Source organism: Hippocampus comes, unplaced genomic scaffold (genome assembly GCF_001891065.2).
Source record: "Hippocampus comes isolate QL1 unplaced genomic scaffold, H_comes_QL1_v1.1 scaffold39, whole genome shotgun sequence".
In the NCBI taxonomy this organism is placed as follows: Eukaryota; Metazoa; Chordata; class Actinopteri; order Syngnathiformes; family Syngnathidae; genus Hippocampus; species Hippocampus comes.
In genome coordinates this window covers 1,887,036-1,909,952 of record NW_017842054.1, presented here as the reverse complement: position 1 = coordinate 1,909,952, position 22,917 = coordinate 1,887,036, and the positions used below count along the sequence as shown (strand labels likewise).

The following is a 22,917-nucleotide window of genomic DNA, read 5'->3' as shown; positions in this document are numbered from 1 at the left end:
AGCTTGCGAGTGTTGGAGTATTGCTGGTAGGCGGGCGAGCGGTAACTAACCCTGGCGGAGTCCGGCTCGCTGCTCGGCCCGTTCTGATTCGCCACCTCGCCTTCCCTGAACACACAAAAACAACACACGCATACACGTCAACAACATGACGTTGACCCGACAAAATCTCGGCGTTTTCGGTTGCCACTTTGCGACCTGGAACATCCGTTTCAGCGGAGGAACCGCGATCGACAGGTGCGTTGCGCTCACCTTGGTTGCGCGGCGGCCGTCGCTTCCGCGGCTGCCGGCTGGTTCTTCCTCTCTTCCTCCTCTTGCCTTCTTCTCACTTCCAGCAACTCCATCTGAGAGCACGAGGGCACACACATGAGGGCGCGCGCACTTTTGGTCTGCAGAGCGTCGGTGACTTTTGAGGCAAATGGTTTCCAAGGCGACAGGCGAGTCGCTTTCAAGCCCATCTTGGAATCAATAATTGGACGTGAGCTTCAAAATGCGCCTCACCGTGGTCAATCTTTCCAGGGCGGCAAAGCGCTCCTCCCAGGTGGCGGCCGACTTCTCGAAGGCCTCGTGCCTCTTGATGAGTTTCTCCACGTCGTCCACGCTTTGTCCCATCTCGCGGCTGGACAAGTACGACTCCTGGCCCAGGAGCCAGGCCTCGGCCACGCCCGCGTCCCGCGAGAACTGGTGCACCTCCAGCACTGCACGCGTGAGGCAAAACCAACTGGCGTCAGCAACAGATGGGCGGCCGCCGCCGCCTCACCGCGATTGGGCACCAGGCCTCACTCACCCAGTCGGAGCCACTCCCACCGGTCTTCCCACTTGTCAATCATCTCTTTCCGCTTGTCCGTCAACTGCAGCAACTTTTCTTTGATCTGAGGACATGCGCATGCACACGTTGTAACGCACAAGTTGGTTCCCAGCTACATTTGCTGCCTAAACTGCGAGCACAAATTCTGCATTTGGAGAGCGGTCGTAACTCACACCAGATTGGGGAGTTTTTACAAATGGAAGAAGGCGGCGGACGCACCTCGTCGGAGGCGTAGTGCTTCCTGGCCAGGAGAGACTTTCCCAGCTCGATGCAGGCGGTGAAGCTGTCGTTGCGCGCGTCGATCTCGGCCTTGATGCCCTGGTGGTTGTTCATCAGCAGCTCCACTGACGACACGTCGCTAGACGACGACACGCCACCGCACGTGTTACTACGGCAACGCCAACCACTCGTGCTGGGATGTAACCCGAGACCTCAAATACTCTCACTTACTGTAAATACATCTGTTACCCTTGCACTTTAAGTGAGCTGCAAGCTCTCCGATATTTTTCCATCCGATTATTCCAGCAAGGAATCGCATAAATATTCTCCATAAAATGTGACTGCAGGTACAATTTTTGTCCACTTGAGGTCGGATTGTTCCACATCATGTTACCTGTGACTTTGATCGTGTGCGGCTTTAAAAGGCAGACCCAGAGTCGGTGAGTGACGTGGGTGCCAGCAAGCGGAGATGAGCTCTTCTAGTTTCACGAGAATATTTTTGACGTAAGAGAATTTGACCTGTACTCAAGCGAGTGTGCTGCAGGTGTACCGGGGATTCTCCTGCGCGTCGATGAGTCGGATGACGTCGTCCATCCACAGCATGAGGTCTCGCACCAGACTGAAGAAGCGGAACTTGTCTCCCGTGTCGGCCAGCTTCCCTCGTCGGCCCTCGGCCGCCTCCAGAAGGCTCTTCCACGCCTCCAGAACCTGAAGAGCGCACAAACACACACGACGTCACGGGTACGTTGAGAAGCGGCAACGGCTCAGCTGCACGCGCTCGTCGGGCCGCCCGACGGCGGCGTCACATCCGGTTAACCGCTGTCGGTCAAAGTCAAAGAAGTGTACATCATCATGTCGGCTACGACCATAAAAGGAAGTCTGATCGAGAATGATGATGATCCCAATTGACGGATTGATTTCTTTTGTTTGTTTCTAGTCAATGTGAAACCGAATCAAGTCCACGTCGCCATGTTGCCGTTTAATGTTTGGAATATGATGATGAAGACCAGTTTTCTGCCACATTTCTACCAACAGTCACACTGGAGGATAGGATGCCCACGTTTTGGGAAAATGGCAGCGCTTTTTTTTTTGTTTTTGAAGGGGGGAGGGGGCTGTTCACATTACAAAAACAAATGCAACTTGTAATGTGAATGGAATGAGTTGTTCAAACGAAACGCATGCGACCACAACACGACGTCCTGTGGCGCAGTGCGTTTATGGAAGACAATATGGCAAGATCGCTCGCCCAAAGTTTAAGTGGCTTACTTGTCGCTGGGGAATGGACGACAAGGACATTACAAGCAAACGTCCGGCCAACGAAAACTAACGAAAGCGCAACATTCACTGCCTTGGCCAACGGTCGCAAATGTTGACAATACGAGACATCTCGAATCCTGTAGCGCTTTCACAACAGCTGCAGCGGTCCCAAAGCGCCTTACGGAAGATGGCTTTCATTATTTTCAAGGTCGCAAGACTACAAAATAATCCAAATGTGCAAATGTTTTGCCAAGTAGAACAAGAGTAGCTCGGTTTCGGATTTCACCACGCTACGCTTTTAGCGAGTATGACAGGCGCCCAAGTCTCCCTCGCTGCGCACGGTTCTCCTGCGGGCAGCGGCACAGCGGCGGGTTTGGCTTCATGGATGGCTTGAAGGGAGAGGCAAGCCGGAAGACGCGCCAGAATGCGTCTGCCTTGCCTGCTATCGAGAATCGGCAAAGACTCGAGCGAGCCGAGACATGTTAGCGACTGCCACACGTCCAAACGGCTTCATTTCAAATGGAAGTTGAACGACTGTCAGTGATCTGGTGACAAGCAAGCACCGGTGGCACGTGGTGAGAAATCAACAGCGTGATGAGAGAAGTTCAAGCTGCCGACGCTTCATTTTCGCCCACGCAACTGACTATGAAAATGGATTGTTGAGCGGTCAACAAATGAAATGCACGTTGCCCAGAGGATGCCCGCATTCTGTGGTAGCGCTTGTGGGGGGGGGCGTTCCACAAAACCGCCGGCATTTCCGTCCCCGGGCAATGACAGAAAAAGACATTTTTATAAAGCGCATTGTTATGTACTACCTTTAAAGTTGACAATCAATTCGCGTTCATGTCAAGATTGTCAGAACCAAAATGCTGACAGGATAAAACGAACCGATACGCAGTCCAATGTTCCCCCTGGCGTGGCAGCATTTCGATTTTATAGATGCGCACTCGATTGCAGACAAATGTGTGCGTGGCGCAAGAAAGCATTTAAGGTTACAAATCCATCGGCCCATTTGCAAGTGTTTGCTTCTACCTGCAGGTGGCGCCAAGGGGGAACTCTCTCCTATTAAAAAAAAAAAAAAAACAAACAGACCAGCACGACCAAGCGGAAGCGCAACTGTGACTAAAATGCATCATTTTAGTCCAAGTATAAAGAGAAAGCGTTTCTATTTGATGCGGAAGATGAGGCGGCGCAGCCACACTGATGCAAAGCGAAAGAAGCTGCTCGAGTCTCACCTCTCCCTTTCGCTTCTGCAGGGACAGGACGGAAAGGAAGGGCGAGAAAACAAACTGAATACGGCCAACAAACACCTTCTTCATCATCATCATCATCATCCTCATCATTTCCTATGATGACGTCACCTTTTTGAATCTGAGCGAGTCAACTGAGTGACGTTTTCTCCACCGTCTAATTGAGCGAGTGAGCTGCGTCTGCCTATGGGTGCATGCGGCGTGCGTTTCGGCTAACCTCTCCTTCCCGCTTTTGGATGTCGTCCGCTTTGTCGCCCGCGTACGCCGACTGCAGACGGACGGCATCCTCTTGAAGCTGACGCACCTGGAAGGGGGCGGCGGGCAACGAAATTAGGTGGGGAAAAAAAAAATGGAATTCTGATTTCTTTTGTCTCTTTCTGTGTCATAGTTTTCAGATATTTGCATCGCATATTTAAGGAATATTTGTGCCTTAGCAGCATTTGCGGGGCGACGGCGAGCGATCGTGCCACCTGCGTGCCGAGCGCTTGGATGTCGTGCTCGAAGGCGGTGTGCATCCTCTGCAGCGTCTCCACCGTGTTCTGGTCGCGGCCCAGCTCCTCGGGCAACTTCTTGTGTTTGTCCAGCACTCGCGCCAGGATCTCCTTGGCGTCGTGGTAGAACTTGTGCAGCTCGAAGGAGGCGGCCAGGATCTGCGTGCGCGTGTCGATCAGCTCCAGCAGGTCGGCCCAGGCCTCGTTCAGGCCGTCCTTCCACTCGGCCACTGTGGCCGCGTCCCCGTGGCCCGCGTTGATCAGCTCGTCCGCCAGACGGTTGACGCCGTCCACGCGCTCCTGCCCGATGTTGCCCGTGTCGCGGGCGAACTCTCGGAAGCGCTCCTGCAGCATCTGGGGACAGCCACAAAACCACTCCCAGTGCGTGCGCTTGCGAGTGCCCACTCCCAAATCTCATGGAGGAAGAGCGAAGAGATATTTTCAAATGCCAAAAATGGGCTCATTAAGAATTAATTTTTTTCTTTGTGAGCTAAAAATTCCCCAGAAGCCACTTTTCCGCAGCGTGAACCTTTCTGCAATGTCTGCGACTCACAGTGACGTGCTCGTAGTCCTGCCCGAGCTCGTGCGAGCCGGCCACCACTTCCCTCTCGGCGATCCACTGCTCCAAGTCGTCCACTTCCCGGTTGAGCTGGAAGAGGCGGAAGCGCTCGTCCAGCTTGCCCCGCCGCTCCTCCGACAGATCCTTCAGTCCGGCGTACAGCTTGTCCACCTGCGACTGACGCATGCCGATGCGCTCGCTGCGGGAGCGGCGCGGCCACGAACGTCAGCTCACGCCAATCGCCGTGCTCGTCCCCATGCGGGGCGCGGCCTACCTGTCGGGGTGTTCGGCGGCCACCAGGCCTCGGCTCGTGGCGGACAGCTGGTGGACGGTGTCTGCGTAATCCTCCACCGCCTGCTCCAGGATCTGATGCTTCTTCAACATGGCCACCGAACTCTGCTCGTCCTGAAAGCACGCCCCCGCCAAACTCATTCCGGCTTTGTCATTAACATCTGAATCGCGAAAAAAAACTCGCTGGGCCGCTAACATTCATTTGTGGAGAGACTGTTGATGGTTCTTGTCAACAAACACCACGATTGCTCTTGCTGCCTTTCACATTCAAATTAGTCGAGAACACGTTTTTTGGTGCGCAGTTTGCCATTCACGTTCACTTATCTGGACTATTTTGGGATATGCAGATTTTTGTTCCAAACGACGCCGCTCTGTTCAATATCCTTTTTTGGTGGAACTTTTTTTTGTTTTGTTTCACGCACGTGTGTTAAGAGGCGGCACGCTAACATTAGCGAGAGGCTAAGCGGCAGAGGCGCCGGCATCGGGAGCCCACCTTGGCCTTCTCCTCGGACATCATGTAGAGTTCCTGCTCGCTCATCCAGGCTTCGGCCTCGGCGGCGTCAAAGTAGTACTGCTGCGCCTCGTGCGCCTCGCTCAGGCGGGCGTGGCGCTTCTCCGTCTCCTTGCGGATCTGCTCCCACAGCGAGCGCAGCTCCGCCAGACGCTGGCGGATCAGCTCGCCCGTGGGACGCTCCTGCCGCAGGATGTGCTGGCTGCGCTCAAAGATGTCGTCATAGCGCGGCTGGTGGCCCTGGATCTCCTTCTGGAGCGTCTAGAGGGGAGGGAGGCGGGGAAGGGGACAAAGGACACTCTCGTTCCTTTCGCTCGAGGGAAGACGAGACGACGAGATGAGATTCCTACCTGGTTCTTTTTGATAAGGAGCTGCACTGTTTGGAGGTTGTGGCCGTGGTCCGTGGACGTGGCCAAGGGCATCCTCTCCTCCACCCACAGCTACAAAACACGCGGAGCACAACGAGAAGGTGAAGAGGGAGAGGAGGAGGGCAAGGAAAGGAGGAAGAAACAAAAGGAGGTGGACAAAGAGGAGGAGAAGAAGCAGGAAAGATGGAGACAAGAATCAGAACAGAAGTACAGAGGGAAGAAGATGACGATGAGAAGAAGATGAGAAAGAGGCGTGGAAAAGAAGGTGAGGGTGACAAAACAGGGGCAAAGAAGCAGCAGGCGGGCAAGGAGAAGCAGAGGAGGAAAAGGAAAAGAGCAAAAGTGGTGAGAAGGAGGACAAGGAGATGAGGAAGAAGAACGACATTGAAGAAAGAACCCGAAGTAGGTTAAGAAGCGAAAGAGAGAAAAGGAAGTGAAGGAGAAGTGAGGAGGAGGAGGAGGGCTAAAAGAAAAGCAAGTTGCAGGCGGGCGTACAATCTCGTCCTCGACGTCTCGGTTGAACTGGTGGATCTCGCGGGAGGCCATCAGGTTGTCGCGGCGACTTTGGAGCGGCGCCCGCAGAGCGCCAAACTTGCTCTCCACGCTCCTGCGCTGGCCGTCCACCTCATCCGAGCCTTTGCCCTCCTGACTCAGCGCCTGCGACTGACTCTGCAGCTCGTCCACCTCCTTCTGCCTCACCTCCACTTGGCTCTCCAGCATCTGCCGGCACCACAAGTCAGTCCATCGTCAGCGCCGTGGCGGGCGCACGCGCACCATTTGCTCCAAAATTGTCGACATGCTGAAATCGGTAAACGGTACACGGTCGCGTTCCGCGGCAATCACGGCGACGCCGTAAGAGTCGGCGAGAAAGCGGGTCGGGGATGGCGATCCGCGAGGAGGCTCGGAGAAATCGCGTGAACGTGACGTTTGCGTCGGACGCGTCCCGGCCTGAATCGGAGCCGGGGAAAATATTTGCGAGATGTCGGGGCGCCACCTGTTGCTTCTTGAGCATGATGTTGACGGAGGTGAGGTCTTTGCCGTAGTCGTCCGACTGCAGCTGCGCGTCCAGGCCGGCCAGCCACTTGTCCAGGTCGGCGCAGCTCTGCGTAAACAGCTCGGCCTTGTTGGCGTCAAACAGACACTTGGCTTTGGTCTGCGTGCTGGACTCCAGCTCCTCCCACATCTTCTTCAGCGACGCCAGCTTCTCGCGCACCATGGCCTCCGTCTCGGGCTTCTCCGCCATCAGCGCCTCGCCGTCCTGCCGCGGCACAACGCGACACGATGTCACGCAACGTTCTCGCTTCTGACAACAAATAGCTGGGCCTTGTTGTGGAGCCGTTCAGCCACTGGCCCGACTCCACTTTTGCCAGTTTTTGGGTGGCCGCCCGGTAGCTGCCACTCAAATTTCACCACAATATTGGTTCGAGTGTTGCACGAACAGGCTTGGGGAATAACGGATTACATGTACCTGCGTTACGTATTCAGAATACAGTTACAGAGAAAAAAAATGACGGCATGTGGAACTTAGTTGTCGTGGTGCGAGAAGGTTTTCTTTGGACTGACCTTCTGGATCTTGTCCAGCCATTCCTTGTTGGACTGCAGCTCGGCCATGAAGGCCTGGTGCTTGAGCCACTTGCTGTGCAGGTTGCGCGCCTCGTCGTACGTCATGTCCTGAGCCGTCAGCATCTTCTCGTTGATCCACAAGCTCAGCTGAGCGCAACGCATCAGCATTAGCCAACAAACGGCACCGCCCCCTCCCCAACAAAACAAAACGCAAAAAACAAACCGAGAAGGTCCGCACGCATGCACTTGCTCACCTCCTGGCAGTCCTGTAGGAACTTCTGCAGGTCTCGGTTGTCCTTCAGTCTCATGAGGAGTTCGCTGGCTGCCGCTCGGTTCTTCTTGTGCCTGACGGGGAAACATTTTCAGCAAGCGTACTGCATTTTGAAATTTATTAAAAAGTAACATTCAATTAGCATACAAAGAAAAACACACAAAAAAACAAAACAAAACAAAAAAAAACCCATTAAATGTTGAGTTTATTTTGGATAGTGTCAATAAAACCAATTGGCACTGATTTGGTGGAATGGTGGAACATAGAACATACAAATTGATGCATAAGCATGTTATATGCATATATATTTTTTTTAATTTTAGAAAAGTCTGATGCACGCTTTTTTTTTTTCTTCCCGTATTGCCTAAGTATCAGATTGGGACTCCGTATCGACACACACTTAATACCAAAGAAAGCGTGATCGGGACATGCCTAACTCATCTGAAAAGGAAACAACGGACCTTTGGTGTATGGAGTCCACCTTGTCCTGGATGCGCTCGGTGTTGATGTTGCCGTCGGCGACCAGCCGCCGTCCCGTGTCCACCACGCCGCTGATCTTCTCCTCGTTGGCGTCCATGGTGGTCATGAAGTCCTCCTGCTTCTTGATGGCCGCCTCGGCGCCCTCCAGCGTGGTCGGCATCTCCGTGTGGGCCAGCACGTACTCCTGCAACACGCACGCGCGCCAACGGCATGAGAGGAAGCAGGGAGTGAATCGCCACTAAAAGATGCCGCTTCATTCCTAGACGGTAAATATGTTGCCGTAAAAGTCATTTTTGTAGCAGTAACTAACAATGATATTCACAATTGATGCACCTTTTGAAACGATGACGACGTATGCAGTGTTATCTTCACTTTAGATGTCAAAAGTGTTTTGTGGCTCTTGTCCCCCAAGTCCCACAAATGGCTGTTTGAGTACTAAATGGTGCCCTGCCCTTGTAGGTTCTGAGGAAGGCCTCGGCCTGCTTGGTGTCTCTGAGGAAGAGCTGGTAGGAGTGCGACTGCGAGAGGAGGTTGCGCCTGTTCTCCCACATCTTGTGCAGCTCGTTCCAGCCCGTGTCGAGCGCCTGCAGCCGCTGGCGCAGGAACATGTACTGCGCGTCCGTCTGGCCGCGCGTCACCATCTCGCCCATGTCGCGCATCTTCTGGTAGTCCTCCTCGTAGTTGCGGATCTCGTTCTTGATGGCCTCGTGCTGGCCCAGCAGCTTCTCAGCCTCGGCCAGCGTGTTGGGCATGTCCTCGGACGCGATGGCCGTCTGCGTGCGCGACAGCCACGACTGGAAGTCGTCCAGCTCGCGCAGGAACTGCTGCAGCTTGCTGGCCTCGCCCAGCGACTCTTCGCGGTTCTTCATGGTGCCCTGAAACCACGTGCCCGCCCGCGTCAAATCACACACTTTTTCCAATTGATTTTGTAGCCCCCCCCCCCCAAAACAAAATAAGGCCCTGAAAAATGAATTCAGAGATTTGTTTCTTAACATATTGATCACAATTGCTTAAAACAGGCTACGAACTGAGCCGATTTATGCCTTCCCGTCTACATATACAAGTGCTTGAGCGCCTTCCTTCGCATCTGTTATCTCCCCACCCTGCCAAAGAGCCCGACTTGATATCCGGCATGTGAACGGGGGCTCCGGGCTGACGCGGCCACTGGCCTTCTGCCACTGGCAGGACTTGAAAACGGTGAGAGAAATGTGAAGGTCATCCGGGCCAGGCAGGGGCAAAGAGGTGAAGCGGGACGAAGGACGCACCTTCATCTCCTCCCACACGCCGGTGATCTCGTCCAGGCGTCCTTTGATGGCCTCGGATTGTTCCGGGTGTTCCGAGGATAAGCGCTCGGCCTCCTTGGCCAAGTCGCCGAGCTTGTCCTCGATGGCGGCCAGGTCTCGCTCCATGCCCGTCAGCTTCCTCTGCAGCGCCATGACGCCGGCCAGGTCGTTGCCCAGCTCCTGGGTGGACTCGATCACCTTGGGGGAGGCCCCAAGGTTAGCTTTCTAGGTTTCTCTAGCTTTTTTAGGTGGGCGTATTTGAATTTCTTTGGGGCAAATTATCTTGGTGAGATATGACATGTTGATGGCGTTTGGTGTACCTTGGTCTTCTCCCTGATCCAGGACTTGGTCTCGTTACACTCCAGATGGTAGTTCTGCACTCCCAAGGCGGAGCTCAGACTTTCCTTCTTCTGATCCACCAAGTCGCGGAACTGACTCCACCTGACAAAAAACATTCTCCGGCTCTTCAACCTCGACTCACTTGAAACCCCAGCGCGGCTGCCATGTGGACTCGAGCGTGGCCTTTGTCAGCCATGTTACCTGGTGTTGAGTTTGTCCTGCTGGGACTTGATTTCCTTTTCGCCGGGATGGCCGCTGTGGATGAGTTGCCTGGCGACCTGGTTGACGACGGCGACCCGTGATGCCTGATTATTCATCTCAGGCTCCAAACTCTCAAACCTGCGCAAATAAACCAGCCAGCATGCTCATGAAAAACGATACTTTTGTTCGTCGCGATTAAAAAAGGCAGACGACATCTCATCAATTGTTCTGAGTTCAATCCAAAGCCGTAAAGCGGCTCACCGGTGCTGGACCACCTCAAGGTCCTCCAGCTTGTCGGGGATGTCCATGCTGTTGAGCCACTGCTCCTTCTCGTCGATCCACAGCTCGCAGGCGTTGGCCTCGCTCAGCATCTTGTACAAGGCCAGCGCGTCCTGCAGCGCCTGCTTGCGGAGACGCGCCAGCTCCACCACCTCCTTGTAGCGCTCCTCGATGCCCGCCAGACGGCTCTGCACCTGCCGGCGCGCACGCGAGCCACAAGTCACCTCAAGTCACAAGTCACGCTTTCGGTTCGCCATCAAAAGTCTGCCGCTAGCTGCAGAACAAAAAGTCATTCCAGGCCGTTTGCGCAGCAGAAAACTGCGTGTGTGTGTTTGTGTTGGGCCGACAAGACCTCGAGATGACTCGCAAAAATATTTGACGCATGCTATTACGTTGGAAGCCAGTGGGTGGCACAGTATGATCTGGAAGGACATCACGTCTCCGCCTCACTTTGAGCCAGGAACTCACCTCCTGGGAGTCGGCCTTCTCGGGCGGCAGCGTGTGCGACTGCTCGTGCAGGGCGTCGATGACGGGCCTGTAGCTGGCGATCTCCTCGGCCACGTCCTTGTGCTTCTTCACCAGCGCCTGCGTGGAGAACTCGTCGTGGCCCACGTCCACGCTGGACACGATGCGCAGGGCGTCCAACATCCACGTGTCCATGTCGTCCGCGTCCGCCTGCGACGAGACACAACAGTCACGCCTTGCGTACCAAGAGTAGGTCCCCCGACGTCAAGGCCTAGCTTCACCTTGGTTGTCATGGCAACATAAGCCACTCTGCATGAGAGGGAACCGCCCCACAAAACGGACTAACCCACTTCTTTGAAAGCACATTCAACGATAACGTGAAGGACTGGAGCCTCTTACTTGGAACTGGTGCTGGTTGCACGCTTCCTGCAGGCGAGATTTGCGGACAGCCGAGAGCCGCTCCAACGCCGCCCACTGATCCTGCCAAGTGCACCGCCGCACAAAAAAGAAACAAAAAAGTCTGAGAATCAATCCGTCGGATCTCTTTTCATTCGTCAGCTCGTTTGGTTTCTTCACCTGGATGTCCTGGATGCGTTCCCGGATCTTGTCGGCCCCAAAGTGCTTGTCGGCCACCAGCTGCTCTCCCTGCTTGATGGTCTGCTGCAGGTGGGCGGCGCGTCCGCTCATTTCGTCCTCAAAGGCCTTGTGCTGACTCAGCAGCCGCAGGGCGCCCGTCAGGTCCTTGCCGCAGTCCTCCGAGGAGAGGATCTGCTCCTTCTCACGGATCCAGCCCTCCTGCCAGACGTGAATCGCAAACAACGTGAAAACAACAGTCGTTGCAGGCGTCCGGAAACTCATGAAAACTAGCCGCATTGATGAGCAACCCACACCAACTGGTTGCAGACACTCAATAACTTGATTGTGAGAGGCCGGAAACTCAAAATGATGATTAAAAAGTCACCGCAACTAACAAGAACAATTTGTGGGGGCTCAGCAACTAATGAAAATGACTTCCGGGTGGTAAACAACTCATGCTAACAAGTTGTGACCCCTCAGAAACTCATGAAAAGCAACAAAAACTGGTTGCAACTGGTCATGACAACCAGCGTCTGAAGGCCACACGCTGCGCGCAAAATCGCGGTTGGCGGCTCGCTCAGAACGACACAAACCTCTTCGGCCATTTCCCAGAAGAACTTCCAGAGGCGGCGCGACTCTTCCAGGCGTGCTCGCCGCTCGGCCGCCAGCTGGCTGAGTTCCTGGTAGCAGAATTCCATGTGGGCCACGCGTTCCCTGATGACCTGAGGGTCGCAGGGTTTGTACCCTGACAAGGAGGAGGAGGAGGAAGAAGAAGAGTTAGCGTTTGACCTTTCCGCAAGACTCTGAGGAAAGGTTCAGTCTCACCGTCGGAGTCGTTGGCAAACTTCTGCGCGTTGGCGTTGACGTTGCGGACCCGGTCGGCCTGGATGCCGATGTCTGCCTCCACCAAGGCGTGCTTCTGCAGCAGGTCCTCCACACCCAGGAGGTGTTTGCCGTAATCCTGAGACAGCAGCAGCATCTGCGCCCCAAACGTCCAAAGCATCAATGCGACCGCTCGCTCGGATTTAGTCAATTGATCATCAAGGCACCTTCATCTCGTCCATCCAGTCCATGATGTAGAGCATCTCCTGGAAGACCCTCTGCATGCCCAGCGTTTGCTCCAGCCTCAGCCTGCGCGCCTTGAGGAGTTCCAGCAGGTACTCCCACAGGCGGATCACGTTGTCCTTCCTGGCCGCGATGCGCTTGATGTCGTGGTAGCTCTCCGCCTCCAGCTCCTTGGCCACCGACACCACCGCCTGCAGCGCAAACCACCACAACCACAAAACAACGCCTTGGACTTTGATCGGGTAGATGACCTACAACGGTGCTTCTCTTTTTACACCAAGTAGCACCCAAAAAACAAAACCTTGGTCCTCCAATTGCCAAGACGATGAGCAACAGTTGCAATTGGGTGAATTATTTATTAAAAAAAAAAAAAAAAAACGGATCGCTTTTTGTTTCTTAAAGTTCCTTGGCCACCGACACCACCGCCTGCAGCGCAAACCACCACAACCACAAAACAACGCCTTGGACTTTGATCGGGTAGATGACCTACAACGGTGCTTCTCTTTTTACACCAAGTAGCACCCAAAAAACAAAACCTTGGTCCTCCAATTGCCAAGACGATGAGCAACAGTTGCAATTGGGTGAATTATTTATTAAAAAAAAAAAAAAAAAACGGATCGATGTTGTATTCCTAAAGTTGGATGATTAAAAAAAAAAGACTGCTTTCCAAGGATAAAGTTTGACAAAATTAAAAATAAGACAATATTGTGATTTGGGTGAAAAAAAATATTTTTTGTGGATTTTTCATTTTCAGCGGTAGCGTGAGCCACGGCGCAGGCACCTGAACGCGCTCCTCGTAAGCGGCGATGTCCGTCTCGATGGCCTCGTGCTTCTTGGTGGCCGCCTCCACCGCCTGGAGGTCGAAGCCGAAGTTGTCCTGCGGGAGCCGACACAGGCACACGCTGAAAACGGCCCGCTCCCATCACAGAGCGTTGCCCGCCCCCATCACAGAGCGCCGCCCGCCCCCCATCACAGAGTGGCGTCCGTCACCTGCGAGACCAGCCGCTGGTTTTCGCTCAGCCAGGTCTCCCGCATGGCCGCCTTGCGGTCGAAGCGGCGAGCCAACTGCTCCAGTTTCTCCTGTCGAATCAGCTCCGTCCTCAGCGCCAACTCGCGCTCGTGCTCCGCCTTCTCCAGACGCTCCCACGCCTGCCAGAAACACGCCTGTCACGCTACAGAGTTTGGTGCATTGATCCGCAAGTTCAGCGCGGAAAGTTGTTCAAAGCACGTGCATACATTTTTTGGTCCATCCCAATTGTAATCATTGAGTCAATCTTTTTTTTTTTTTGGCACTGAGAGCGTTTCGTAATGTTTCAAGAGTACGGCAATGCCTCTCTGCCAAAAGTCCCCACCGAAGGTCCGGGTGCCAAATGTGTGGCCCGTCACTGAATGGGGAGGGATGACGTCGGAGTGGGCGTGGCTACCTTGTTGATGTCCGAGATGAGTTTTCCCTCGCGAGGCGTGTACACCTTCTGGTTGTTGGCCCTCATCTTGCTCTGGATGGTGAACAGCAGAACCTCCAGGTTGCCCTTCTCCGTGAACCTTCGCGCACACAAGCAAGCACACGCTGATTTATTTTTCAAGTGTTTTCAAGACAATTGAAGCGCATGAAAATCAAAAGAGTGGAGAGAACAATCTTTAGCATTCGATACGGGCTGGTTGTCAGACTTTTGACAGCAAAATACTCAGCCCTAATGGAGTTATCCGGGAGGCCTAAAAAGTCGGTTTCTTCCGAACGCAACGCACTTTGGGGGCTTCTCCACCGTCCTGTAGGTGTTGAAGGCCTGCAGCTGCTGCTGGACGCCCACCAGCGAGTTGGCAAACTTTCTGTTGTTGAGGATGATGATGGTCTGCTCGATCCACTCCAGGAGCTCCGAGGCCAAACACTCGTACTTGTCCACCATCTTTTCCGTCTCGATGGCGTTGTCCAGAACCTGCGCGCAAAAACGCATAAGCCCGCCAAGCACCTGCTTACAGTCCCGCGCAGTTATTATGATTTTTTTTTTTTTTTTTAATCGGGCACCGCTGTTAAGTCATCATTAATGAGCGTGCTCTGCGCTCACCTTGCCGATGCGCTTGCCCTCCACCTTGAGGGCCTTCATCTTGGAGAAGTAGTGGTAGTAGGTGACCACGTAGGTGATGATGGACTTCTCATCCGGGTGGTCCACGCTGATGTCTGCCGCGAGAGGACGAGACCCCAAAGTGAGCAACGTTTCCACAACTTGACCTCATCTACCGCTGGCTAACAGGAACACATGCTTACTCCAAAGTATTGCCAGGCATATGGAAGCTGCACTTGCACGACATTCAAGACCCGCATTTGATTAAACGCGGGGGCCACTTTTAAAGTGCTCCTTATCGTCACTTCCAACGAATTCACGAAACGTGATCATTAGGAGTGAAAGGTTGAAAATTGCCATCGTCAGCGGCGCGGCGCGGCGTGGCTGACCTTCGGGGTCGAGCAGCTTGGTGAGGCCCAGGTGCTGCTCGGCCAGGTTGAAGGCGTTCTGCAGATTGTAGTGCGCGTTGGACTTCTTCAGCTTGTCAAAGTCGATCAGGTCCGGTCTGAGGCGGGACGGAAAGAAGCAAGCACTCCTTGTCACCTTACGCAGCAAGCAGAAGACCGCTGGGTGGCGGAGGTTCAGTATATTTGCGCCGAGAGCCCCGACCACCTTTTCATGTGTATTGTACAACGGACGCGCGGAGCCATTGACGCCACTACGCATCGATTTGCATGCTCACTTATTGATGGCTAATATCATTTCGTGTAGTCAAAGGACATTTTCGTCCATCACAAAAGAAAGCATCAAAAATTTGAATGGAAAGCAATTTCAGTGAAGCTTCGATTTGCTCAATAATGGGGTAGAGGGATCCAATCTTTTTCATAGCCTCTTGACGTCAAATAAACATCAGCCGGCTGTATTGCATTTTGATCCTCACATTTGTACACAGCAGGTCAAAGGTATGGAACAATCATCACGTCGTATCATATTATCAACGGACAATCGGGGAGTGTCCATCTGACTTGACGAGTTTGGCTTTTTTTTTTGTTTGCTTTGCTATCAATTCACGTGTTTGACTTCTTGCCACTCAACAGAGCTCTTCGCCGTGTTTCCGCATGGGACAACGTTGACCAAGGGGCTCAGATAGATGACTTCCTTCTTATCGGGGACGTCACCGTTGAATGGTGAAAATCGCACGCCTGTAATCGCGAATGTCACGAGCAACCGCACGCGGAAAAATCGTTACCTGTGTTTGTGGATGATGGCATTGAAGGCCATCCCGTCCCTCCAGCTGGTGGAGAAGTTGTGGATGTTCACGTTTGGATATCTGCAACACAACACAAAACATTTCACTTATAACTTTCATTTGGGCTGTCACCAAGCTCCGAAATCAATGGAGTGGCAGAACAGCGTTTTTTTTTTTGGGTGGGGTGGTGAAATGTGAAATGTGAAGCGTTTTCGGACTGACGCTTGTGTCGCTCGTTTCTCATTTGTCGTATTGCACCAGCACTCACCCGGCCGTCTTCATTTGACACCAGAGCAGCAGAGCATCTTTGGCCGACTTCTTCTCTTTGTTGTCCTCCGTCTCCACGCTGATGTCTTGGATCTGAAGCACACGCGCACACACGTCAAGGCTCCCCGCCGACATCATCAACCAAAACCAAGACGACAAACGAGGACTCGTGAGCTCCTTTTGGGGGACGAAGTGAAGCTCGGCAACACAAACGTGTTACCCTCACATCGACGCTCGCACCATTGCCACTGAAATTCCCGCAGCTGCCGTCAATCGTCACTTCACTTCATGTCACTCCCTCTGCAGGATTTAGAAGACTAAAGGCGTTTTTTTTTTTTTTTTAATCCACCGCCTTATGAATGTTAAACTCTTCTCCACCCCCGGCGGTGTTGATGACATCATCGCTGTCGTCACATGACAACAATGTCGTTAATCAGATGAAGGCGACATACGTTCCAAGGAAAGAAAAAAATGGCAGCCATGATTAAGAAATAATTTCTGGAAATGCGTGGGGGCACTTGATAAACATTTCATGTGATTTGCCTCACGGAGGTCCCTTCATTTTACCTTGAAAAAAAAAAGGTGAATATTTATAAGCGTTACCTCACTCCTAGATTTGCGGGAACCATGTCTGGGGTGAAAAATGTGCTGCTGATTTGCATTTCTTGAAATCGACATTTTTGGGGTTTTAACTGACGTGTGGCTGCTGGATGTGATGCGGGGGGGGCAAGCGGGCGCTTACCTGGAAGCGCAAGATGATGGTCCAGATGAGGCCTAGCGTGAGGCGGTGGTTGCCGTCCACAATGTCGTGCGAGCCCATATTCTCCAGGTGGACGCGCTGCTCCTTGAGGAACTGCAGGGCCTTGTCCACGTTCTCCAGGCAGTGGATCCTCATGCGGCCTTTGGTGGGCTTGGGCTGACGACGGACAACCAGGACAACTTGAAGCGATTCAGTGATACCTCAACAGCTGTCACGAGAACGGATTGTTTCCGGACACTTGAACTCGTGTGAATCCTCCCAATAGTTACAGTGAAAAATTTCGATCGTTAGCTGCAGCCCAAAATAATAGGGTTTTTTTTTTTTCATTCTTCATTTTAGGGCGATCATTCTTTTCGGTGATGAACATAATGGGGGAGGCGGGGCAGGAATGTGACTTTATATTGTGGATGTAAACTTGCGATTTCAACCGTCGGGATGAATACACTGATTTCATACTGAAAGAATCTATTTTGTTCCATCCGTGTGTCAGCGTGAAGTCTTCAACGCGCGCATGGGTACCAGTCTCTCGCCGCTGAGGACCTCGAGCAGCTTGATGAGCATGCGTCCGTCCCGAAGGTCCACATAGAGGTCGGTGATGCGGCAGGAAACCCGGGAGAGGTGAGAGTTGACCCATTTGGTGAACGTCTTCTTCTGCACCGCCTCGCGCTCGTCTGACCACAAAAACAGAGCGCGGCGTCACTTCCGATTCACCTCTCGCGTTTCCTCGGGGTGCATTGTTTCCCTGGTGTGCATGTGAGTGTCCATGTGAGGGAGGGGCTTCCTGTCTGAGAGAGACTTCCAGAAACGCACACACACAAACACATGCACTCTGTCTGCTCGCACGCGAACCTTGCTGAATGAATGAAAGACAGCAGAATATAATCTTCATTTATGTGTGTGAGGGACTTTGCTTGTGACGGCGGGTGTGCGAGTGCAGGATATCGAGAAGGTGTTTAGAAGTCATCCGCAGCCTGAGTGGGTGTCAGTGAAGGTGAGGCTGCGTGCGAGAGGAGGCGGAGTCTGTGTGCGCCTGTGACTCCGTGCGTTCGAGAAACGTGTGTGTGTGTGTGTGTGTGTGTGTGTGTGTGTGTGTGTGTGTGTGTATCAAATATAGCTCTGCAAAAAATTAAAAAGAGCAAGTGTTATCAAGGCGTGCGTGTGCGTGCACAGGAAGTTGTCAAGCGACGCCATGACAAGCATTGTGCTGCTTTTCCGGCCAAGAATAAAAGCGAGGCAGGAAAACAACAAACAAGTCACAAGGTCATGTCAACATGATTCAGGATTCCTGTCTTTTCTGGGAAAAAGTGGTTGAGACGTTCAACACAAGGCCAATTTGCCGCACATCCGAATCATCCCCAAATCAGATCCACTCACTTTTTCACACGTACGAGTCAAAGTCAAAGGATTGAATTTCCTTGACTGCTGAATGCACAGGAAGCATCGCTGCGCGTGTATTGCAGAAAGAGGAGACAGCGCTCAATTGATTAGCTGTGTGTGTGTGTGTGTGTGTGTGTGTGTGTGTGTGTGTGTGTGTACTGTGTACGTGCGTGTGTGAGTGTGTCGTGGGCTATAACACACCCGCACTGAGTTAGGACGTGACCTCAACCCGAGGAAACACACAAAGCAGACATGGGCGTGGACGTTTATCTCCATGGCGATAGAAAATACAGAACGCAATATCTTTACTTTAGCGCGCGCGCACTCACACACACGCACACAACCATATACACAAACAAACAAACAGACAGACAGACAGACAGACAGACAAAGAAGCAAACATGTACAAAGTAAAGATACACACATATACACAAACAGACAATGACATACGCACAAAATGACCGGTAGACAAACACGCCAGCACACACACGCACAACATTGACTGAGAAGCTTAGCATGACACACACACACACACACACACACACACACACACACACACACACACACACAGCCGGCAGCTAATGTGTAGCGAAAGGCTCACGAGGCGAGCGTTAATCGTCACTTCACATCGGGCAAACAGAAGCAACAATTGTGGCGCATCATGAGATTGCATACGCATTCCACCGCAGGAACACACACACACACACACACACACACACACACACACACACACACACACGGGTGTGCGTGCATTGTGGGGGTGGACCTCGCGATAGGCTAAGCCCCGCCCCCATCTGATCTCCACCAATTAGATTCTTTCATGAAGCTCACAACTCACCCCAGTCCCCCTAAAGCACAAACATGCTCGCCGTAGGTTCGGATCCATTCACTCATGACTTTGCCACACTTTTTTATGATCTTGACTTGATTCCTGTAAACGGAGTGTTCCTTAGTCTCATCAAAGTTTGGCATGTCCAAATCGACTATATATGCTTGTGCATTCTCTGCTGTTTTTGAATCAAGGCACAGAAATTAAAAAAATTATCTGATTTAAAAAAAAAAGCTAATGAAATTAATCACATAAATACTTGGGCCAGCTATGCTTTTTTTTCTTCTTAATTTGGCCTCTTAAAGTAGCACTCAGAGAGCGAATTATTTTTAAGGGTGCTACTTGCTCTCCAAAATTTGTCTTGGATTACTAAAAGCTTGCGTGTGTCTTTTCAAAGAAGCTAGCGTTGCAAAGAGGCCGGCCGGGTCTTGCCTTGGCGTCCGCTTGGGTGACTGACACAGAGAGACCAGTGAGTTTGCGTCCAACATCTGGATCCACTCGCATGGCTCTTGTATGTATGTTTCCAACTCACACTGAGTCACATGACACTATCCAAACACACCCACACACCCACGCGTGCGTGCGCGCACACACACACACACACACACACACACACACACACACACACACACACACACACACACACACACAAAACACTCATGATGCGGTCATGGCAAAACACACTCTTGCAATTGCAGCATTCCAACATTCCTGATGTCCCACGAGAGGCCGGGTAGTCCAAATCTCAGCCCGCTCACACAAATGACGGACACGTGCGTGTTGTTACCGCGGCGACCGATCCTCCCTCCCGTCAACGAGGATCTCGTATGAAACGGACGCACCAAATTCGCCCTCGCCGCAGTGATGTCATCACATGGAGAAGAAGTTAGTCACGTTACGTGCGGCCGTTGCGTAATGCGAGTGCGCTAACTTTGAGCCCGCGCCCACAGAGGGCTGAAAATGAGTCGTCGCTATGTGGCGTTTCATGGTTGGTGGCCGTGCTTTCTAGTTAGGCTTTTTTTTTTTATTTTATTTATTTTAAAGTGGTCAGCGTAGTAGCACCTTGCTCACAACACACCGGGCAGCGCTGAGATGCCGCACGATTCATTGCCGCTGTTTGGATGTCTTGCTTCCCCAGGAGCAGGTTTAGAATGAGGCTAACATCTGTGCAAATTAACACTAGCCCACTTATGGCATTTTGAATCAGGTGATTTGGACTCGGGTGTAAAAAATATGATTGGAACATCCCTATTCATAATGTTAAATTCCATTTTATTTTGTCAATCATTTTTTAAAATGTAAACTTCAACAGGGGCTAACTTCACGTTCACATTATTGATATGAGCAATGGCGTTTATGTGCGTGCGTGTGACATTCCGGAGCGCGGAGCACACAAAGCAGCTTTGGAACATAGCGCCGTGGTGCTAACGAAGCGGCGTGTGCGTGTTATTGTGCTGTCGTGAGGCACAAATACGCGTCAATGAGGTCGGTCATTCACATCGTCTGGTGGGACAACCAGAAAAAGAAGCAGCAGCAGCAGCAGGAGCCAGTGACAAGCTTCTGTACCACTAAGGTGTTGTTGCTGCTTGTCCTGCCGCCATTGGCAACCGGAGGCCTCAGTCAGTCACAGCGTCAGGTTGTCACTCAAGCAGCCCGACATCTGTGACATCACACCAGCAGAAACCAATCCCTTTTGGAACATTTACCAGCTCCTTCAATTATTCATCCGGGTTTGCAAGCCAGCAGGTGGTACATGGACACTCCGACAAATTAACTTTTTTTTCTCTCCTTATTGTTCTCATGACAAATAATTTTGAGGGTGTTCTTATGATCAAAAGCTCATTTCCAAAATTTTCAGGGACCAAAAATCCATCTTTCTGCATTTAATTGTTTGATCTGCTGAACAACTCTTGAGGCCAGGTATTGAGACTTGAGGAACTCCACTTGTCATTGACTTGGCTTTTTTCAATGCTAACAGTTGTCAAAACTGCTGATGCAAAAATGCTTTTATGGTATATATGTGCGATGTACTGTATTTCCCCCTGTGCAAAACAACAGCATGTGAATCAGAAAATAAACAAAGTATTAATCACAATTCAGCTCCGAAAGCCAATTTAGGCAACAAAATAGCCTGTCGAACACATGCCTGGAAAGACCCGGCAAATTGGCCATTTTGCCATTTTAGTGCAAAGTCGGAGGACTAGTGGGAGCCACGACAGAAATGTTCGCAAAATTCAACGCCCGCTGTCAATTTCACGAAGCAACATGAAAGTGGCAGGCATCTTTATCACCAGGAGACCCACAAAAAAAAGTCTGAAGAAGTCATGCCGGAAAAGACCGGGATATTCAACAACCATATCGCATGCTTTTCCAATATCGTACATGAAGAGACCACCAAAAAGTCTCAGGAAGCAATGGCAAAAAAGATGCATTGAAGCTTTTGTATGGAAGTGAATTGAGCCATTTCAGACGTTTTCTGATTGTTACCAAATTCGAAGCACAAATAGACAGACGGACATCTCTAAATTGCCGACTATTTTTATTTTCCTCATCGCGTATGCGTGGAGCATGGCAGCAAAATTCGATGACGCCCCATGAAACACAAAACTACTCATTTCCATCATTTGGGATCCTCACACCGCAATGCAAAAGAAACAAAAAAAAAACAAAGAAACAAACATGCCGATTCCAGATCCTGACACCCACACACACACACTTTTGCTATTTTGAACTTTCACTTTCTGCTGTTTGTCTAAGTATTGGCTGTAAGCCCCTCCTCCACTGAGTAGCCAGAAGCGCGCACAGTGGGCGACTTCCATCAAAGACCTCTTTCATTGTACAGCACACACACACACACACACACACACACACACACACACACACACACACACACACACACACACACTGGTTTGAGCCAGACGGCGTGGTCCTCGATCACTTCCTCCTGGTGTCACCTTGGCAGCTAGCGGCTAGACAATGGCAGCCTTCTGCTGGGGATGTTGCGATGTCAGGAGTTAAGTGGCGAGAATGTCTGGCCGTTGTTGCTGTTGCAGCCTCGTTTCGCAGAAGCTCATGTGGGCAAACTCGTCCTTCTCAATGGCGTCATTGAGAAACTTCAGGATACAGAGGTTACACTCGGGCTCGGCATTTCGTTTTGACGATCAAAGGGTTGCTATCTCGGAAGGATTTTGTTTTCCGGATTTCTGATTTGAATCCATTTTCCTTGAATAAATGAACATTTTTAGTGTTCGACAATTTAGTCTGATAAAAGGAGGGCTCAACGTGCACAACTCAGCTGCTGAGAGCAACTGCGCACATCCTTCAGCTCGCTTAAGCGTCAATGAGGCAAACTATTTGCAATGCCGAAGCAGCTACCTCGGGTCAAACATTTCCAACCTGACGTGAAGCAAACTTGTCCGCTGGACACCCGGTTGGGCCGCGTCAACGTGATCAATGATCAACTTTCTGCCCGGGCTCGGTTTGGACCTTTGTTCTGATGAACATTTTCTAGGAGTACCGTAAACAACCTGCTGCCTGACGATGCAGTCAACCTGGCCCCCCCCCACTCCATAATGCAATATCTGGACTCCCCGGGAAACAACACCAGGTTCTTGTTTGTGGACTTCAGCTCTCAGATTCCTTAAAAACAGAGGGACACACCCTGCACTTGAAGCTCTTTGGCCCGTCTTTGGGGTGCGGATGACCAAGAGGAGCAGTGCGGGTCTCGCAGCCTCCCTCTTTGCATCTCATCTCAAATTCCAGGGAAAGGCCGACCGACGGCGGCGGTCATGAAAGATGGATGAGGAGCCCGCGAGGGAGGAAGAGCGACGAGGACGAGCGCGAGGTCAGCTGATCGCGTCAGACACGCCCCCTCCCCTCCATTAACAGCTCGGGGACGACCGGAGCAGCGAGCTGTGATCTAATGGGCTGCCGTGGGGCAACAATAAGAGGAAGTGAGGACCAGCTTTCACAGGGGCGTGTCGCTCTTGTTTGGAGCGTCTTTGTGCATCCATGTGACTCCCATCGTGAAGCGTGCTCGGGCCTCAAGCACTGACCTTCATTTACAACTCAAATTGCAACATTTCTTCATATATAAATGTATTCACACACACACACACACACACACACACACACACACACACACACACACACACACACACAA

The 22,917-nt window shown here is 51.9% G+C and overlaps 1 protein-coding gene and 1 long non-coding RNA gene across 5 annotated transcripts in view; both read right to left on the bottom strand.

The window, feature by feature from the left end:
• The window catches only part of sptbn1 (spectrin, beta, non-erythrocytic 1), a 50,099-nt gene that overhangs the window by 7,908 nt on the left and 19,274 nt on the right, over positions 1–22,917 (bottom strand). For all 4 annotated transcript variants that reach the window (XM_019860104.1, XM_019860103.1, XM_019860101.1 and 1 more), the window contains 38 exons: positions 17,069–17,220; positions 16,532–16,705; positions 15,791–15,882; positions 15,523–15,603; positions 14,723–14,838; positions 14,337–14,449; positions 14,020–14,207; positions 13,698–13,815; positions 13,264–13,422; positions 13,055–13,150; positions 12,258–12,464; positions 12,034–12,187; positions 11,802–11,953; positions 11,209–11,427; positions 11,032–11,112; positions 10,636–10,842; positions 10,150–10,361; positions 9,889–10,026; positions 9,669–9,789; positions 9,331–9,546; positions 8,524–8,940; positions 8,047–8,252; positions 7,569–7,659; positions 7,315–7,461; positions 6,746–7,009; positions 6,247–6,471; positions 5,734–5,823; positions 5,366–5,644; positions 4,856–4,986; positions 4,576–4,780; positions 4,002–4,376; positions 3,749–3,835; positions 1,575–1,732; positions 1,025–1,163; positions 785–869; positions 499–695; positions 250–341; positions 51–105 (listed from right to left, as the gene is read on the bottom strand). In XM_019860104.1, the coding sequence (XP_019715663.1) occupies positions 51–105; positions 250–341; positions 499–695; positions 785–869; positions 1,025–1,163; positions 1,575–1,732; positions 3,749–3,835; positions 4,002–4,376; positions 4,576–4,780; positions 4,856–4,986; positions 5,366–5,644; positions 5,734–5,823; positions 6,247–6,471; positions 6,746–7,009; positions 7,315–7,461; positions 7,569–7,659; positions 8,047–8,252; positions 8,524–8,940; positions 9,331–9,546; positions 9,669–9,789; positions 9,889–10,026; positions 10,150–10,361; positions 10,636–10,842; positions 11,032–11,112; positions 11,209–11,427; positions 11,802–11,953; positions 12,034–12,187; positions 12,258–12,464; positions 13,055–13,150; positions 13,264–13,422; positions 13,698–13,815; positions 14,020–14,207; positions 14,337–14,449; positions 14,723–14,838; positions 15,523–15,603; positions 15,791–15,882; positions 16,532–16,705; positions 17,069–17,220 (6,239 nt within the window). The remainder of the gene's footprint in view (positions 1–50; positions 106–249; positions 342–498; positions 696–784; positions 870–1,024; positions 1,164–1,574; positions 1,733–3,748; positions 3,836–4,001; positions 4,377–4,575; positions 4,781–4,855; positions 4,987–5,365; positions 5,645–5,733; positions 5,824–6,246; positions 6,472–6,745; positions 7,010–7,314; positions 7,462–7,568; positions 7,660–8,046; positions 8,253–8,523; positions 8,941–9,330; positions 9,547–9,668; positions 9,790–9,888; positions 10,027–10,149; positions 10,362–10,635; positions 10,843–11,031; positions 11,113–11,208; positions 11,428–11,801; positions 11,954–12,033; positions 12,188–12,257; positions 12,465–13,054; positions 13,151–13,263; positions 13,423–13,697; positions 13,816–14,019; positions 14,208–14,336; positions 14,450–14,722; positions 14,839–15,522; positions 15,604–15,790; positions 15,883–16,531; positions 16,706–17,068; positions 17,221–22,917) is intronic.
• LOC109510062 (uncharacterized) lies at positions 15,324–15,516 on the bottom strand. The gene is made up of 2 exons (XR_002167053.1): positions 15,408–15,516; positions 15,324–15,374 (listed from the first exon to the last, which is right to left on the bottom strand). It is a non-coding gene; the product is annotated as an uncharacterized LOC109510062 (long non-coding RNA).